The sequence below is a fragment of the Portunus trituberculatus genome, chromosome 29, assembly GCF_017591435.1.
Source record: "Portunus trituberculatus isolate SZX2019 chromosome 29, ASM1759143v1, whole genome shotgun sequence".
Taxonomy (NCBI): Eukaryota; Metazoa; Arthropoda; class Malacostraca; order Decapoda; family Portunidae; genus Portunus; species Portunus trituberculatus.
Window position 1 is genome coordinate 7,476,012 of NC_059283.1, and position 19,696 is coordinate 7,495,707.

The 19,696-nt window shown below is 44.7% G+C and overlaps 1 protein-coding gene across 1 annotated transcript in view; it reads right to left on the reverse strand.

The window, feature by feature from the left end:
* Nucleotides 1-4,944: 4,944 nt before the first annotated feature.
* LOC123510626 (serine/threonine-protein kinase BRSK2-like) overlaps nucleotides 4,945-19,696 on the reverse strand; it is a 168,040-nt gene continuing 153,288 nt past the window's right edge. The window contains 10 exon segments of the mRNA XM_045265911.1: nucleotides 4,945-7,799; nucleotides 8,261-8,433; nucleotides 10,267-10,444; nucleotides 11,449-11,615; nucleotides 11,850-12,226; nucleotides 12,604-12,822; nucleotides 13,186-13,321; nucleotides 13,324-13,384; nucleotides 15,118-15,333; nucleotides 16,135-16,285. Of these exon segments, the coding sequence (XP_045121846.1) occupies nucleotides 7,644-7,799; nucleotides 8,261-8,433; nucleotides 10,267-10,444; nucleotides 11,449-11,615; nucleotides 11,850-12,226; nucleotides 12,604-12,822; nucleotides 13,186-13,321; nucleotides 13,324-13,384; nucleotides 15,118-15,333; nucleotides 16,135-16,285 (1,834 nt within the window). The 3' untranslated portion in view covers nucleotides 4,945-7,643.

A 19,696-nucleotide genomic window follows, 5' to 3' on the forward strand; every position in this document is an offset into this window, starting at 1 on the left:
ATGATGACCAACAACCCTCTCATACATTGTACCATTCGGACAAACAACTGCGAGAGGGATGGGAGTTGGGAAGAAGAAGTAATGATAACCATGGAACGGATGTTGAAAAATGGCCTGTGGAACTATATGTCTATAGGGACAAGTTAAGAGAGCATCCTCTGCGTGAACACGAGTAAGGATGACCTCGCACATATTCCCTACAATGGGGCGAAAAATAAAAAAGGGTAGCATCGCAGTGATATCGGTGTAAATACGATGACATGCAGCTACTCAGCGAGTCCCTTGAGGTAGTGGTATACACGGAAAAATCCTTTGCAATCAAAACCAGAGTAGGAGGTAAGTCTAGGATTAGGACAGAGGTGTTAATAGAGAATGGAAAAGGAATGATTTCATAAGCATGAAAGGTGTCCATTGATTTGAAAGGAACATAGATGACGACAGCTTCAAGCGTGAGAACCGTTTCTAAGATGGGATAATAATGTTCCACAATATCACGGTTAAACAAAGGTTGTAATTTGAAAATAGTCTGTCCAATGTCAAGCGTCTTGATTAGATCAGCGACAGGGAAAAGAGCAGCAGTTACTATACCCCGGCTGGCATTAACAAGGTTTTGGATGAGGACAGAATTATAGGAAAGCATGGCATCTAGAGCGGATTCTAGAACTTCCAGTGACTGATCTACGAGAACAAAGTCCGTCAATTCAGCTATGCGAACTATTGCATCGTTAAGTACACTACGAAGGTGATTGGTATGGCCAAGGAGATCTTTCAAATGTGATTCCAGACTAGCAATGTGTTTACTGTGCATATTAATGACTCGTCTATTAGTAGTTGCAATGTTGACAAGATGATTGTAGCGTTCACGTAAATCCTGTACATCCTCATCCATCGCTGTACCAAAGAGAGTTTGGGAAATTTTACCGAAGGCATTGATCAATCCTCGCTTGTTCCGAGCATGCATTGGGTGTTTAGAAAAGTCGTACGTAGCGGTAGCAAGTTTGTTAGAGAGAAAAGTTAAGCGAATCTTTAGGAGGTTGAGAATAGAAGTGGAATGAGGATAAGATGGTGTGTCTGTCTGTTCGGCGAGTTCAACCTCCACTCGCCGAACCATCTCCGCTAAGCTTGAAGCAACGCCCCTCAGGACTCCCGGCACTGAGTGAAGAGTGGAGTAAGAATAGCGGACGAACAACGCATCTTCCACCAGGGTCACTGTTCCCAAGGGCGCAACGAGTGCCCCTGGCTTGAGATGTGTTGGAATAGCCAATGCAGTCCCTAATGTTCCCCAGAGAACCAGGAAAAACGCCATTGCTGCAAGAAAGCGTTGCGTTAGGTTCGTGACCTGAGATTATAAGGGTAAGTAGGATGACTAGTAGGTGGGATGGCAGTGTTTGGAGGATTATTACTCGGTATACAAGTGCAACTATCCAAAGCTGGATCAGAAGCCTTAGTTATCTTGAGCCTGTCACTGTGAACCATTTCTACAGTATTGAGAGCTGGGTCAAAACTGCAAACTTGTTACCATTACCCTCGCTGACAATTAAGCGCGGACCCATGAACTTAGGGGACAATTTGGATTCCCTCGGGGCGCTTGAACCATCACCATATCTCCTACTCTAAAGGTGATAGGAGTTGCACGCTTGTGTTGTTGCTGCATCATCTCATTCCTAGAAGCAAGCAATTTCTCCCTAACCTTTTATGTATGTCTGTGAAAACTCGCAGATGCTGGGAAGAGTAGTCATCTATGTTATAGACAGGCTTAGAGGACCCGCCAACAAGTCGTATGGCAATCTCTTATCTACTCCATAGAGAATGTAGTGCGGGGTTTTCGCAGTTGATTCACATACCGAACCATTAATGCAAGCCGCAACCTGAGGAATCCAGTCTTCCCAGTTGTCATGTAAGCTAGTGACAACATGACGGAGGGCTTCAAGGATTTTACGATTCGCCCTCTCTACCAGGCCATTTGAACTTGGATGGTAAGCTACGGTAAACGTCTGTTTGATGTTATACTTAGCGCAGATCTCCGATAGCAAGGCATTTCTGAACTCCGTGCCATTATCGCTAAGGAGAACACGTGGAGTGGTGTAAGGACAGAACAAGTGCGTAACTAGCGCATGTGCAATCGCAGGTGCTGTCTTAGCTTTTACCGGGGACAAAACTACAAAACGAGAGAAATGATCTACGCAAACCAAGAGGTACTGGGAGCCTTGGCGACTCTTAGGAAGCTGCAGAAGGTCCATTGCAACTACATCCCATGGTTGTGCAGGTGGTGGGTATCCTAGCATAGGCGCAGGACCAGACGTAACGCCCTTATGCTTAGCGCAGCTAACGCAACGCGAAACATGATCGACAACGTCTACTCTCATACGAGGCCAATAATATGCACGACGGACGGCAGCCAGGGTTTTGTCACGACCTGGATGTCCAGCTGTAGGGTGATCGTGCATAAGTTGTAGAATGACTGGAACAAAAACTTCTGGAATAACCAAAAGATCTTTGCCTCCATCTTCTTTTGGGCCTCGCCTACATAAGACATTAGATGGTGATAAAAGAATTGTGAGAAGGGTACATGTAAGGAGGGCAAAGTGGAAAGATCACCAGATTCCAGAGCATAAATTACTTTCCCCCATGTCTCATGCTTTCGCTGTTCCACGCCGAGTTCCTGGAGAGAAAAATTATGTACTGGGGATGCTTGAGAGACTGCACTCACTGGAATATTCCGTGATAGAGCGTCAGCTACGACATTCGCACGGCCTGGAAGGTACTTGAACTGAGGAGAGTATTCTTGCAATGTAAGATACCAGCGTGCAAGCCTGCCACTAAGATTACGTCCCTTGAAAAGATTTGTGACGGCGACGTGATCTGTGAAAACTGTGATTGGGTACCCAAGTATTAGATCTCGGAAATGGGTAAGAGCCCAGATGACAGCTAAAGCTTCCTGATGCGTGACTGAGTAGTTCGCTTCCGCAGAGTTAAGAACCCTACTCGCATAAGCAATCACACGATTTTTACCCCTATGTGTCCTCTGAGTCAGCACTGAGAGGATGAGTCTGTGTAGAGTTCAAAAGGTAATGAGAAGTCAGGGAATGCTAGAACGGGAGCCCGTGTGAGAGCTGTTTTTAAATCCTGGAAACTACGCTCCTGTGCAGCACTCCAATGAAATGAAACGTCCTTCTTGAGTAACTGGTTGAGTGGTGATGCAAGTTTAGCAAAATCCTTAATAAAAGGTCTGTAGTAACCTGCTAAACCTAAGAATGATCTCACATTCTCGATGGTTCTTGGTTGTGGAAATTTTTTGACTGCAGACACTTTATCGTCCATTGTGTGGATTCCCTCACTATCGACAACGTGCCCTAAAAAGGTGATTTTGGACTTCAAAAACTCGCATTTTGACAGTTTTACTCGAAGGCCGGCTTCATGTAGTCGCTGTAAAACTGAACGCAAAGTCTGAAGATGAGATTCAACAGATTTACTGGCGATGATGATGTCATCCAAATAATTATATACAATTCATACCCTTACACCCACTCACTCACTCATTCACTTACTCACGCACATAGACGGTCTTTTCACCATCAACCATCAACCACATTCAGCCAAAACTTCACCAAGTTATATCTTCAATTCATGTGATTTAGGAAATGAGGAACCAAGGCAGTCATTTGAATGTGGAGGGGAGGGGGAGGGAAAGCTGCCTTGGGAGAGGGGAGGGAGGGACAGCCTAGGCCAGGCCAGGAGGCTATCCCACGGGAGGGTAGGGAGGGAGGGACAGCCTAGGCCAGTCCAAAAGGCTGTCCCGCGGGAGGGGGGAGGGAGGGGCGGCCCAAGCCAGACCAAAAGGCTGCCACGTGGGAGAGGAGGGAGGAGGAAGGGGCGGCCCAAGCCTGGCCAAAAGGCTGCCCCTAGGAAGGGGAGGGAGGAGGAAGGGGCGGCCCAGGCTTGGCCAAAAAGTTATCCCGAGGGAGGGGAGGGAGGAGGGAGGAGCGGCCCAGGCCTGGCCAAAAGGCTGCCCCGAGGGAGGGAGGGAGGAGGGCGGCCCAGGCCTGGCCAAAAGGCTGTCCCGAGGGAGGGGAGGGAGGAGGAAGGGGCGGCCCAGGCCTGGCCAAAAGGCTGTCCCGAGGGAGGGGAGGGAGGAGAGAGGGGCGGCCCAGGCCTGGCCAGAAGGTGGCCCCACGGGAGGGGAGGAGGGAGTTATTAATAATCCTTCCCTCCTATTGATCCGTACACCGCGAAGACTGGACAACATTACGGCTGAGGATGACAGGTGGAAACAGACAGGTGTATTTACTGTTATTATCATTTTAATGATAATACTAACGATAATAATAATAATAATAATAACAATAATAATAATAATAATAATAATAATAATAATAATAATAATAATAATAATAATAATAATAATAATAATAATAATAATAATAATAATAATAATAATAATGATGATAATAATAATAATAATAATAATAATAATAATAATAATAATAATAATAATAATAATAATAATAATAATAATAATAATAATAATAATAATAATAATAATAATATATATAAATAATAATAATAATAATAATAATAATAATAATAATAATAATAATAGTAATTAACATTACAATTATTATTAGTTATTGTTAGTTATTATTATTGTTATTGTTAGTTATTATTATTATTATTTATTATTATGTGTATGTGTGTGTGTTATTATTTGTATTATTATTACTACTACCATTATTATTATTATTATTATTATTATTATTATTATCAAAATCAGTTCACTATTCCATACAACATTTTTTTTTTTCACTTCAACATAATCAAACCAATATTCTCAAAGTAAGCATTTTTCTGTACCTCAGAATCTCCCATCAATTTTGACCGAGACAGTCAAGCAGTGAAGCATCATTTCTTCTCTCCCTCAGGAAGGAAAAATACAAAACTGACATGTCCTAGATACTGGTCTTTATATGAGTATAATACAGACTTAACAAGCATGTTTCTTACAAAGTAATATTTACAAAACTTACACTCACCGTGGGACAAAACCTTGAGAGCATAGGCCTAACTGGACGCTATAACCTGACGACCCTCACGCCCTTCCCCTCACCCGCCCCAGGGAGGACAAGAGGCACAGGTGGCGGGACCAGCGGTCACAGCAAGTGAACTCCCAAGAAAGCAGACTGTTAGGGTGATGAGAGTATAACTTAGGTAATGATAATGGAATATGAATGAGAACCCAAGAGACCTTAATTCATTGCTGTCCTCGCCACCAGACACCGGTGCCCCGGCTGGAAGGTGTCGAGGCGGCCCGGCACCCCTGTACCCTCCGGCCCGTGGCAGGCGGGTGAGGGACACACGGAGAGCCTCCTTGCTGGCTCGTGAGACTCGCCAAACTTTGTAAACGGTGGGTGTCATCAGGGGAAAATATACATAACTCGAGTCAGCTGGACACTTGAGTCAGAGTCGCGGTCCGGCTGGCCCGAGGGACAGCTGGAGCGAGTGACGCAAGACCTGGCTGGCTGACAGTCCATTTCCCAACACCCAGGATGTATTCTACACAGCTCCTTTGGTATGAAGGCAGCTGAGAAGAGGAGTCTGTAGCTAGAAGAAAAACTTGTACAAAACAGGCTGTATAAAATGGGGCTGCACTACCAAGAATAATGAATTCAGTGAATATAATATGTCGTTTCTAATAAAGTTGAAGCTATGATAAACTCCCCTTTACACCATGCCTAATAATGTCCTAGTTTCCACAGGATAAACAACTCAGGTTACAATCGGATTTAGTCAAAACGGGATTGGATTCGGCTTAAAAGCTGCAGAAAATACAAGTTACATCGAACCTGACTTGCAAATGTAAACAATAGTCAATGAGGTGCATGATGAAGGAATGAATGTGTGTGTGTTTATATCAGTAAGTGGCGGCCGGCAACTGCCCAGGACATCTCACCTCCAGAGTCTGGTGGCTCGCCCCCCGACCAGCACCACTCCCGACACCGACAGCTTGCCTCATTGTTACTCATCTCCTGGCTCGGCTCTCAGCACAGTTCCTCCCAGCTTCCCTTTCAGCAGCATTGCATCCTTTAGTCATCCGATAAAAGAACATGAAACACTCACCTATCATGTGCATTTCTTTCTTTGGTACTGACACAACTACTAATGTTCAAAGCTTGATGTGATCACTTCTAATTTTTCTATAAATATACTTTGTACTCTTTCATCGATTCTGACCAGCCACCACACACAGTGAGTTTGTGGCTCAAGCTTACTGGATCATAATATTACGTAATCTTTTTTTAAAAATAGCCCCTGATAAAATATAAATTCCTTATAAATTTGATGGCTTCTTAATAATTGTTTTGCTGTTTACTGTATTTTGTGATAATACCTTAAATATATTACAGTTAAATTATGATTATATAATCTTATTTTTTTGGCAAATTAAAATCTTCACAGATGCTAAATTTGCACTTCAGAAACAGCTAATTATAACAGCCTACCAATTTCTTCTCTCCCATCCCATGATATTTGACACGCAATGGTTAACAAGCACTTTCAAACTGAGATTAGAGAGTAAACACAATATGAACTCAGTAACATCCCCAGTGACAAGTTACAACGAAAAGTGTGAGGCGACAAACGAGGTTAGGTGCCGTATAGACGAGACATGCCACACCTCGGTTGGCCCCGTTTGGTGGAAGGTGTGAGGCAGGAGTGTGGAAAAGATAGACAAGTGATTCAAGTGAGTCACAACACAAGAGAAGACAACAGTTGTCATTAAACCATATCAACAAGAAAATCTGTTATATTTTTCAATTAGTGTTACTAAAATTTTCAATCACATTTCCTTCTTTCTATTTCCTTCCAAGATCTTTGCTGAAGTGGTGTTTAACATTACAGTATTGCTGAGACTTGCAAGTTCAAGTTCCTGACTAGTTTGCATGTCTGTGTCTGCTGCCCTGCACATTCTGCCTGAGGACAATAGGTTTGATGCTTGCAGTTCGGCACACAGACTCACACAGTCCGGCCGGCATTCTAAGGATGATTTAGGCTGGTGATGAAGTTTCACTGTCACTTGCTGAAGTGCTGTCAGTTGTTGGCCTGTTGTTTTTATCTTGCATAAGAAATGAGAGAAAGAGTAGGTTTCATCCTTTTCACTATGCCTATAAAATGCTTTCCTAAATGTGGTATAAAACGAGTGTGATAATATAGTCCCAAGCAAGAAGTCACGGTTCCTTACTCCACCAGTATTTAGATGTTAGGAAGCCTATCAACAAGAAACTTTAAGCTAAGAGTACCTCTTGCATTTTCCAGAAGAAACCTTTCCCAGACAAAACACAACACTGATCATACCAGCAAGCACTACCTATTTCATTCGTCCTTAGGGGTAATAACAAATAACTTCAAAGTTAATTGGCTTACCATACATTAGTATATGGACAAGTTTATCGAATCACGTTGGCAACCAAACTTTAGCCGTTTGCCATGGCATTATGCATCCCTAAATGATATTCTGTCCTGATGAGCAAATGTTCTTCTCGACGGAACACGTGGCCTGATCACAGGGGCCGCCTGGCAGGAAGGGGGGGGGGCAGTAGGGCGCTGGAGCTGGCACCGTGGCCAGGGTGGGCCCGCACTGCCCTGGACTACGTGGCCAAGTCAGACGAGCCCAGCTGCTGTGTCTCCGGGTCCGAGGTGCTACGCCCGTTGGTCACGCTGGGCTGCGGTGACTCGGAGCCCCCGCGCCCACTCAGGTTCTTGCCGTCAGACTGGGACGCATCACTCTCTATGTCACTCTCCGCCTGCAACACAAGACTCTGGTGACGAGGCTTCCAGTGTTGAGTGTGATCTGCAGCCTTGTGTGTGGTGCATGCAGTGTGCAGTGCAGTAGTACTATGTTGATGTTAGTGTGTGAGAAAAGAAAGGCAATGTGCACTACACAAAATCAGGTGCTGCCATGGAAATAATGGAGAGTGAAAAAGTTCACACTGCTATTACACTAACAAGAAAACTTTAAGGAAATATTGAAAACAGTTAAATTTTCAGCACATGCCAGCTACTTAAGCAAATAGATATAAAGTCATTTTAATAAAAGCATGCATATTTTGATATCTGTGAGCATTCTTCAAAGATGTTCAACCTGTTAATCAGTACACAGTGGCATTCAGTGTTGAGATGAGTGTTCACCAGTGGTGTGTACAGTGGCAGTAACAAAGACGCACCATCACGTGGGGGTCAGGGTGGAGGTGAGCGGCTGGCTCACCTGTTTGCCCTGGGGGAATGGAGAGAGGCGCTCAGAGGTGTCTGAGCCACAGGAAGAAGATTCGGACAGCTCTGTTGTGAATTTCCGGCCGACTCTGGGTGAAGCGGGAGGCCGCCGGCTGCACACCTGTGCCTGGATGTGTTCACAGATGCGTCGAAACCGCCGGATGTTACCTGGTAGTGGGTGAGGGTTAGGGGAGCACCACCACCAAGGGTCACCATGCACCAGCTACAGCAACTAAATGTTTGCGCAAAAAACTCTATGGAAAAAATTAGTAAAGCAGAGGAAATACTAATTAAAGTCATGCATATTCTTTTTATGTAAAATTCATTATTGCTCAAAAGTTATTCACTTGTAAAAGTGATAAACAGTTTAATTCCATACAGCAAATATCTACTTTCAAATACTCTTCTGAAGCTCTTTACCTATTCTGTTGGAATTCAAAAATTATTATGGTTGATTATGTAAAATAATAATCCTTAAATACATAAAAGATAAAAATAAGTATCATGACAACAAAAGTCAGAAATAAATAATGTTAGTACTGTAGGACACAGCTGAGTACAAATATGTCCACAACTGCTAATAAAGACTTTAGGAGTATAACAGATTTCAAACATTACGACTCATTCTGCACAGACTGACAATTTGTTGACCTGATGGAAGGAACACAACCACCACTCACAGCAGAGAGAGAAACATGTGTAGGTAGGATACAAGATGAAGAAAAAGTGTTGAGGATAATCACATTTCAAATCTTCCAGAGAACCAAGGCTTCACGTACCAGTACTAAGTGGAGATGAGGTCATAGACAGAGGGTAGACTTACATTCACACAGGTACTTGATATTAAAAACTGAGGTCTAAATATCTGCATGGTGTGAAAAACAGGTGCTAGTAATAAATATTTCTTGCCATGGTAAGTGATCAATTCTGAGTGTCATTTTACTTCCTTCAGTAGAAACTAAATAATGCATGGTGTGAACAAGACATTTGCTAGTGGTATCAAAGTGGTATCAAAATCCTAGACTTGGCATGGTGTGGCAAGTTCTGTGTGGCATTTATTTTCCTCCCATGGTATACATTTAGAGGAGGAGTAAGTTGCTAATGATGACTAAGCTTAAAATGCATAGCTGCCATAGATCAGAGAAGAGTTACACCAATGCCTGATGAATGTGTCTTACAGTATTACAACAAGGATGCTGATGCTAATAACGATATATAGTGCTAATTGATGCAGTGTTGTTATCTATTGGCTATGCTAGTCTAAAACTGCATCCAGACAACCAGGGTACCAGATGGGGAGCCAGGGCCCACAGGATGCCTAGTCTGAGGAAGGAGTAGAGTCTTCCTTGGGTGACACAGAGGTTCTCACAGCATGGGGAAGGGGGTGAATGGTGCTTTGGTCTAGGCTACAGCAGTTGTGTTTGGTGGCTCAGTGTGTGAACTACAATACTACATTACTTTCAACAAGAGACACAACTGATACTGTATAGATTGCACATTATTGACACTCAAACCAAACCTGGTAAGAAAAACAAAAATTTTAAATATTACATTCGCTCAACTATGGATGCATTTTGCATATATAACGTAATACATAACATGATGCACATTAATGCTTACTATAGTTCAATAAACCAATTAAAGCAAATCTTTAGTCAAAAATGTTATTGAAACATAAAAAGTAAGCTTTGCAATTTAACCAATCTACATGATTTTTTTTTTCTCATCAAGAAACTTGTAATGTATATATATCATATTACAACTTTCTTGCATTAACATTACTTATGTATCGTCCTTTAGTACTGTACACTTAACCTTTTTTTGGTGGCCAAAGGAGGTTGTTATGGATTTTTGCATCATCCGTAGCTATAACTGATGGTGTGGCCTTGCCAGGGACGGTCTGGGTTGAGTGGTGATGTGCTGTCTCACCTTGGTACAGATAAGCTCAAGCTGTGAAGCAGAAACTACGAAATACTTGCTGTGTTTTATTACCCATCATACCAGAGAGCAGGATGAAGTTAATAGCGTAGAGTGGATTGGGATCATTTGGGGAATACACCGGTGTGATGTCCACCTGGAACCTCACGTGTCTCTGGAACACCGCTGGCCCTGCACTGCCCCTTTTATACTCCACCCGGAAGCTCATGGGTGACGTGACACTATGGCTCAGCTCTGCCACCTGCATACACACACGACACCGCACTGTTACCACCACAGAGGCACAAACATGTAAGGTATTAAAGCGACACACTTGCCCACACGTGAACTGATAACAAAGAAACATGACCTAAGCACAATGCAGCTCACCATGTGCAGAAATAGGCATAGAAATTTGATTGAACACACTAACTATATTGGATCCATTCAACTAAACCGCAGGTAACTGTGGTGAGGGGGACACGGCCTGGCCGCTCTCTCCGTGGCTGGGTAGGAAGAAAACTGCCACCGTATTCCCTGCGTGTCGTAAAAGGCGACAAAGGGACAGAGCAAGGAGACTGGGGATCCCTTCCTCTGTATTTTTATTGCTACAATGAGACAAGGCAAGACGTCTTGTCTCGGCTATCCCCCCATTAAGGGGGGATGTCAGCCTGGTAATGATGCAGAAGAATAAGAGAAAAGATAGAGGTACATTGCCTTACATGTTTGTTTAGTATGCTGTTGTGCTGCATCAGCAGCCACAAAAGAAACCTATATAATGCACTCTTTGAATTTCAAACTAAGAGACAGTCACTGGAAATCTTGCATTAAAACTTAGAAAACTTGGAAACAATTAATATTACTACTTAAAGATTAAGTGCATAGAAAAAGTGAGGCTGAGCGAAACAATTGAGAGAGATAACCAGACATGGACTCAATTATACCTTTAATAACTCAAGAAATTGGAGACAGAATGGTGCAGGGATGACAGGAATGAGAAGTGTGATGTATTAATATGAACTGCACAGTGAGGAAAGCAAGGTCGTCTGCAGATTGGAAGAATATTGGAAGGGAGGGAAGGATGAAGGCAGGTAATATCAGTGCATGGGGAGGGGAGGCAAAAATGAAAATATAACAAGATATGAGGAAGAGAGGTTATGATACTGGTACAGTGCAAAATAAAGGAGACTGAAAATGAGGAATTAACACAAGATGATGATGAGAGCTTGATGTGCCAGAAAATACAAGTGAGAAGGGAGGACGTACGGAGAGGAAAGCGTGGATGAGGTCGGCCTTGACGGTGGCCAGAGCCTTGTCCTTGACCAGAATGGTGTAGGTCTCGTCCCGCTCCGTGCTCATGAGGGAGCCAAACCACGACTTCTTAGTGAGCTCCGGCGAGGACTCCGGCGTGAGGTGCACCTCATCTGTCGGGACTGTGGTGCTGCGTTAGTGTTGCTCTGTCCCACACACACACACACACACACACACACACACACACACACACACACACACACACACAGATGCACACACTTTTCATTATGTGAAAGACGTACTGGCCAAGAGTTACAAAATGCATGTATGTATAAGAAGGGTATTAAGATGCTGCGTTAATGTTGCTCTATCTAACTTTTTTTTACAGTAATGGGGAATGCATGACTGGGCTTTACCTTGAAGTTTCCTCCTGTGGAAGCGCGGGGAGCCCAGGAAGGAGTTTTTGATAGTGTTGAGGCGAGACTTCCAGTATGGGGCAGAGTAGGGGGAGCCCGGGGCTGAAGGGGGGTTACTGTCATCTCCTGAGGTGATTGTGCCTGACTTTTCATTCCCGGCGGTGGTGCTGGTGACGGTGCTGACTGCGCTGGTGCTGGTGCTGGTGGTGCTGCTGTGGTGGTGTTGCTGGGAGTGATGGTGGTGGTGGCGGGAGGTGCGTGGCGAGGAGAGGGGCGAGGCAGTGGGCGTCACATTGTTGGAGTGAAGCGGGGAATGAGAGCCGCTGTTGTTGTTGTTGGCAGATCGGCGGCGACTGCAGGGAAGGGTGTGTGATGACCTGAGGGAGAAGGTCATGTTAGGATTGCCTGGGCAAGACGCAAGGTGGCTAAACTATTAACACCTGTACAATCCATAAAGTTGACCATTAATTTTGTTCTCTTTTTATAATGGCAGTACTTCATTTCTTGGATTCTGATGTTAGTTATTCAAAACTATGCAACTATTTTGAAAGAAGGAAATATGAGGAATGGAGGTTTAAAATATAAAAAAAAGAAAAAATTAGATATAAAAATTTTCATTACATCCTCTCCCTACGAAAGGATATAAGTAGACAGACATACAGATAGATAGATAGATATATAGAAAGATAAATAACCTTCACCTAAAAGTTAGATTACAGGTAGGAAGGAAAGGTATGGACAGATGTTGACATACTGGTGAGAGAGGTTTCGCCGAGGGGTGATGGGGGATCCCTCAGCCAGACGCTCAAAGTGGGACATGGTGCCGTTGACGGAGCAGGTGTCGACTCGTTTCCTGGGCGGGTCGGCGGACTCAGAGCGGTACCGGTGGATGATCTCGTTTTCGTCCTCACACGCAGGTTTCCGACGCTTCCGGTCCAGCAGGAGGAAGTAGATGACCTTCTCCGTGTTGTGGCTGTGAGGGGGACAAGCAGATCACTCAGGGGCACTCAGGATAAGAATTATGTGACCTTGTATAATGATGACCACAAGGGTAGCTTTGAAATTTTCTACTAGAAAGAGAGAATCTGATGTATCAATCCCTACGTATATTTATACAGATTGTATAGAAAGCAAGATTGATAGGAATTACACTGGGTTTTTATTCCAAGTCCACAAGAGTAGCTTTGAAATTCAATGATACAAAAAAGGGAGACAATGTGTCAGGCACTGAAAAACCACAAGCAAGTAAACAGAAACTGAATAATCACACAAAACACAGAGGAACACTACAGTAAACCATCATGTGAAGAATCGGCCTGCAAGACGAGTCACTTACCAGGGGTCGAGGAGATCCAGCATCACCTTGTCCTTGTCCTTGAAGCAGCCAAGGGAGGCCATATTCCTGATGACGTCCGGGTCAATGCTGTCCTTGGTGGGGATGATGTGGGTCTGCACTACCTCCATCATGGGCCGTTCAGCTCCAGCTCACCCTTGCCGCCCGCGATGACCCACGCATGCTTGTTGATCTCCTCCAGCTGCCAACACACGGTAATGTAGTGACTGGAGGTATAGAAAGCCTGTCCTGAAATCATTGTCATTAGTTTCTGATATCTATGAAGGGAGGCGGTGGCGTAGTGGATAATGTGGTGAGCGTCGGATTGTCAGACGCCCACGCGGAAATTCCAATCCCCACCATGTACCGCCTTGAAACTATACCATTTGTCAAGTGGTTTAAAGTTACCTACATGTCACCATGATACTCACGTTCTAGGTGATATGGGCCCTAATATGGATACCACTATGAATAAAATTACCTGCGCCACTAATGGGTGGAAGCTGAACAGCGCTTCCTATACTTACTCTTCAAGTGTACCTACAGGCACTATAGGCTATAGCGTAAAAAAGAAAAAAATCTGTCATGACTTGTAGCTTTAGAACAAAATATCTTGCCTCCATTAATGATACTTTGATATCTGAGAAGCTGCATTTTGTATGTCAGGTTGTGGCTAAAGAAAAAAAATGTCCTGCCTTTATTAGTGATTCAATGACACTCTAGGGACATGACAGTAAGTGCATGAGGAGGGAGGAAGGGAATGACTCACTCACACACACACACCAGAAGAATTGAGACATCCCATCTACTTATGTGACAAAGAATACCATAAAATAAACATCACTCCAAGCTCCCATTCTCCCAAGGGCGCTGTAAGCCATGGGGAGCGACGGCAGGGGCTTCCTCCCTCTGTGCTGACCAGTAAGGATGATGGGAGTGCAAGAGAGGGTGAGGGAGAGGGAGAAGTGAGGGAACCATTGTCTGTTCATCTATAAAAGAACGTTACTGGAAACCTTCAAAACGATTATGTATTTTTCATTCCACCTCCTGTAACTTTGCATCCTAAACTGCCTTGGGTGTTGACTATAAGAAAACAAGCCATTCATTTATAGACAGTGGATATGTTAGATATTTAATTCCATCTTCAAGTTAGGTTAGGTGTTAAAAATATAAGGAAAAGGTATTTGTTGATAGGGGCAGCGTGGCATGGGAGCAGAAATGGGTATGTAGGTATGTTTGTTATGCATTACATCAGCAATTTCAAAAAGGGTCCCAAGGAAGAGGAGAAAGAGGGGAGGAAAGTGAGGGGAGATAGTCCACAGCACATTCCTGGCCTCACTGCTCCCCTCTCCTCGTATTTAATTGTTCTCGTATCTCTTGCCTTATATCCATTCTAGTGTTTTCCAATTTCTTAGTCCCAGTGAAGTGTTTTCAGCCTAGAATTTTGCGTCTGGGAGAAGAATTATTGCCCATCATGTGTGTGTGTGTGTGTGTGTGTGTGTGTGTGTGTGTGTGTGTGTGTGTGTGTGTGTGTGTGTGTGTGTGTGTGTGTGTGTGTGTGTGTGTGTGTGTGTGTGTGTGTGTGTGTGTGTGTGTGTGTGTGTGTGTGTGTGTGTGTGTGTTTGCAAATATGTATATGAGGAAATGATAGCTGTGGTCAATAAACTATCTATCTATTTATCTACCTACCTATCTATCTATCTATGTCTAACTGGCTATCTATCTGTCTATCTATCTAACTATCTATCTACCTATGTATCTACCTATCTATCTCCCTATCTATTTATCTAACTGGGTATTTATGTCTATCTACCTATCTATCCATCTACCTATTTATCTATTTATCTGTCCATCTATCTATTTATCTGTCTATCTATTTATCTATCTATCATCTACCTATCTATCAAACTGACTATCTATCTGTGGGAGTCTTACCGTGAACCTCTTCTCCGGGTTGACCTCAATCATGCCCCTTAGCAGGTCCTGGCAGTCGGGGGGCACGAAGTGGGGGATATGGAACACGCCTCGCTTCACCTTCTCCAGGAGTTGGCGGAGGTTGTCGTCGTCAAAGGGCAGGGCACCCACCAGGAGGGCGTACAGGATTACCCCGCACGACCACACGTCCGCCCGCCGCCCATCATATTTTTCTCCCTGCGGCACAACACTTGGTCAGTACGGCAAGGCTTTCTGAGGGCGAATTAACTGTAAAGGCTGGCGAATGGGATGGGCGGGCCGAAGACGTGTGCTGAGTCTTAATACAGCTGACAAAGGAGAGAGAGGTGGATGGGGAGTTGGGGGATCGACTAGTCAGGGAGGTCCTACAATGATGTTGATTGAATTATATAAAAGGGGGAGAGGGAGGTGAACAGGCCTTGGTGTAAGAAAAATATATAGTGTACCAGTGTTGTACAGACAGACAAAAGCTAATTAGTGTCTGTTTTTAAGAAGAAATATTAATCTCTGTGTGTATTATAATTATTTGTGTCAGATTAATTCATCATACCTTCATTAAACATCAAATGCTTTCCCAGCGAGTTAAAAAAAAAAGTTCTTATCAGCCTTAACACTCAACATCATGAGGAGAAACCGCCCTGATCACACGCCTTTTATCTCTTTACCTTGGATAAAGAAAATCTATTACCTTATCACGAGGCTATTTGTGTTTAAGAATGAACGTCATCGTCAGAACCTTAATCATGTGCCTATCGTCTTTTTACCTTCAAGAAAGTTTAGTTCACACGCCTGTTAGTGCTTAAGAATATATATATAAAAAGAGTTTTTATCAGCGTTTAAGAATAAAAGTCTTTATCAGATATGATCAGGCGCCTATCATCTTTTTATCCTCAAGAATGCCTAGTTCACACGCCTATTAGTGCTTTGGAAGAGAGAGAGAGAGGAAAAAGGAAAGGGAAAAAAAACTCTTATCAGTGTAGCCGTCCGCGTAGCACTCACCCTTATCACCTCCGGACAGGCGTAGTGGGGGGAGCCGCAGGAGGTCTCCAGCATCGAACCTTCTGGCTGAAGGGACGCCATGCCGAAGTCCGCAATCCTGATGCTGTTCTTCTCATCCAGCAGCAGGTTCTCAGGCTTGAGGTCCCGGTGGCTGGCGGGACAAAGAAGAGAGTGAGTGTTCTGCTGGTGAGTTGGTGTGTGTGCCTGTGTGTGCTTGTGGACGGTCCCAGTGTGGGTGTAAGAGGATGTATTGGTGGAGGGAACGCTCGCAGTTCAATATTCCGGCCCATTCTGCGTGAGAGTGAACAGATAATGACTGGTGAACTTGATGCATCGGCTCACTGGCCTTGAATGATCCCACAGTCCCATAACGACAGCGGGATCAGTGTCGCACTCTCGTCCGGTTATCGACGGACACCCTAATGACGACTCCCGCTCCGCCCCGTCAACTTTTGTGCTATTAAAAAATGTCTGTGTCCAAATGCCGCGTCAAGTGGCGCCACAACACACAAAATCGGCCTTTTTGTGCCCGGGCATGAAGGACTGTTTTCGCCACCACGGGAAGGTGTCTTAGAGGGACATTGATTCCTCCCTCCCCCCTCTCCTCGTAATCTGAAGGAGCGGCTTGGTTCTCCCGCCTACACCCGCAGAAGTGCCTCGTCTCACGTATTCCTGCAATCAATAAGTGGAGGTTTTTTCGTGCCTGAGTTAGCGGTCAGGATTTACCGCACTCGTAAACATAAGACTTCATGCTGCAAAGTTTATAATTGTAGCCTCACGCAGCGACATATAGCGCTGCCATTCCTCCCTCGGGTATTAACAAGTGGTCGAGGCGGAGAGGCGAAGAGGTGGGGACAAAAATCGATAATTTCTCATCAGCCATACATAGGCCGTGTATTTGTTGTTCCGTCACAGCCAATCCGCCCCACTACAAACACTGCGCCCACTAATCCCCGCGAGCCACACCGGGAGATTACAGACCTAGGGAGGAGGGAGGAAAAAAAAAATCACGTACCCCCAACCTTCACTCCCCACGCGTACCCAGGAGACTCAAGCATTCATTGTAAGTATTCCTGTCACACCTCCCTGCCTTCCTCCCTGCCTGCCTCTGTGCGCATGACACCTAGATATCGATGCCTTCAATTGCGAACTTTACCCTAAAAATACTCCGTACCGTAACTTGAGAGAGAAAATGAAGGGCAAAGACTCACTCAAGTCCTGGAATTTCCTTCTACTGGAATGGCGGTGCTGGAAGTGTTCCAGCACCGCCCTGCCTCCTCGTGCCAGCCGTCGCTCACAGGCATCCCCATGGCCCCGCAATGAGCTGTGACGTCATTGCTGGGACCCTCACCGGCAATACATGCTAACTGATGACGCCATAAAACAAAAGCCTGTATCCTAAAATGCTTTAATCTTCCACCTGACGATTTTCAAAGCCCATAAAAACGATAAGGCGGGTTATCTGGAGTGTTCCTCCTGTTAATATAGAAACCTTGTTAATTTGTCACCAGAACAGTAAAAAAAAAAAAAAAAAAAAGAAACCCAGTGAAAACTTGTGTAGCTTCAACTAGAGCCTTTTGAAAGTAATGTAGATGTGGCACAGAACTGTTTGAAATATAGTCCTAAGCAGCACGCCTCCAGTGGCCTTGAGGGGCGGCGAAGGAAAGAACGTGAGTCACTGGGAGACATTACAGTCACGACAAAACTTTAGGAATATTTCGTGTGCTGGTCAAAACCTCTCGCGTGATATCTGGTGAAGGATTCGTCTAAAGTATTATTTTTAGAAACATGACGCGTCCGCCTCGCTGGAGCCAAAGGAGCAGCGGCATGGACAGGCGGGGAGGGGAGGGGAAGAGAGGGGAGGCTCAGGTCCTGGCAGAGCGTCAACATTTACCTCCTCTTGGGGTTCATCCGTCACACTCTTATCTGCTGGACTACACGCATCGACTAACTAGAGCAGGGAGACCTCCACTAAACCGTCTCTCCCTGCCTTCACTCCTTCCTGAAACTCCCCTCCACAACCATAAACATTCCCTCCTACCCTCATTCCTCCCTGAACCTTCCATCACCCTAAACCTTCCCTACCTGCCTTCATTCGTTTCTGAACCTTCCTTCCTCTATCCTAAACCTTCTCTCCCTGCCTTCATTACTCCCTGAACCTTCTTTTCTCCATTCTAAACCTTCCTTATAAATGCTACACCCTCTCTCCACTTCTCTCCTCGACCCTTCTGACTAACCCCTTCAAAACCCTTTCCTTTCCTATTGTAAGTCCTCCCTTCACCCCTTCTACCTTTCTAAACCCCCTCAACCCTTCCTAAGCCTTCCTTCATCTCCTTTCAACCTTTCCTTCCTACCTTCTGATTCTTTCCTCCACTTCTCCCCAGGCCCCCTCTCTCTTAACCTTCCCTCCTTCTCCTTTCCTCTGCATCCCTCCATTTTAAAGTCTTCGAGGTCTGAGACTCAAAAAAATATACGAGTTGACACCGGGGGAGCCTTTGTTCTCTGTGCTAATGGTTAATGGTGGAGTTGTTCTTTTCTATCCTTGAGGTAATAACAAAGTAATGGGAGGGCCATTAGTCTCCTGTGTGGGAGTTAATGGCAGGCTCATCAATTTCGTAATTACTTCAGGGACAAAGGTACTGTTGTTTTTTAGTGAGTGGCGCAGCGTTCCTAGTCTGCCTGTCTGTGTACGAAGTCATTGAACAGTCACTGCTATTTTGGAATGAATGGGAAAGTCGCCAGATTTCTATTATGGAGTGAGTATTGGGGCGATGGTGGTGCAGAGGCTGGTGTGGAGGGTGGAGGGGTAGAGAGAGGGGAGGATGTCACTTTTTCTATCACTCGTCACAGTATAACACGACCTACACTCTCAAAGTAAATTACACTAAAAAAGAAAAACTATTAAATCTCCCACTGGCCCATTTCCTCTAAAAACAGGTACAAAACAGGTGCTTCTCAATTGGGTGCGCCTTGTAGCATGGGACAGGTGACGGCTGATATCTCAGGCAAGCGTGGGTGGCTGTCTTCTTGTTAACACCGCGGCTTCCACAGACACGCTCCTCCTGAGTCTCTTTCCTCTCGACCCTAAACTTTAAGGGTGTCGCGGAGGCGTGTTGCAGCCAAGGGGAAAACCTCGACCTGCTTCCCGGGATGAGCTTAAAAGGATTGCACTGAGATCCAACTGACTCAGAGCTGAACACCGCCACGCATCCTTCGCCTAGACTTCGGTATAAAATAACAATAAAACTCACACATTGAAGACGAAACTCGGGCTCTTTTCCTGACTCGTATAGGCAGACACTGATCCTCACCGCTGCTTTCAGTACAATAACGCTTTACATACAATCAAATCACGTGTGCAACTGCAATAAAACTCGTGCAATTGCTTACGAATGCATTCAGACCTTCACTCTATCCATGAATACAGTCACCCGTTAACCCTTTACATACAGTTAACTACGACTTGCGGCGGTGTAGAATAACACAAAGTCTCATACAGTGAAGGCATAACAGGAGCAGCTTTCCTTATGCATACCATTAAAACTTTTCCCCCGCCAGTGTC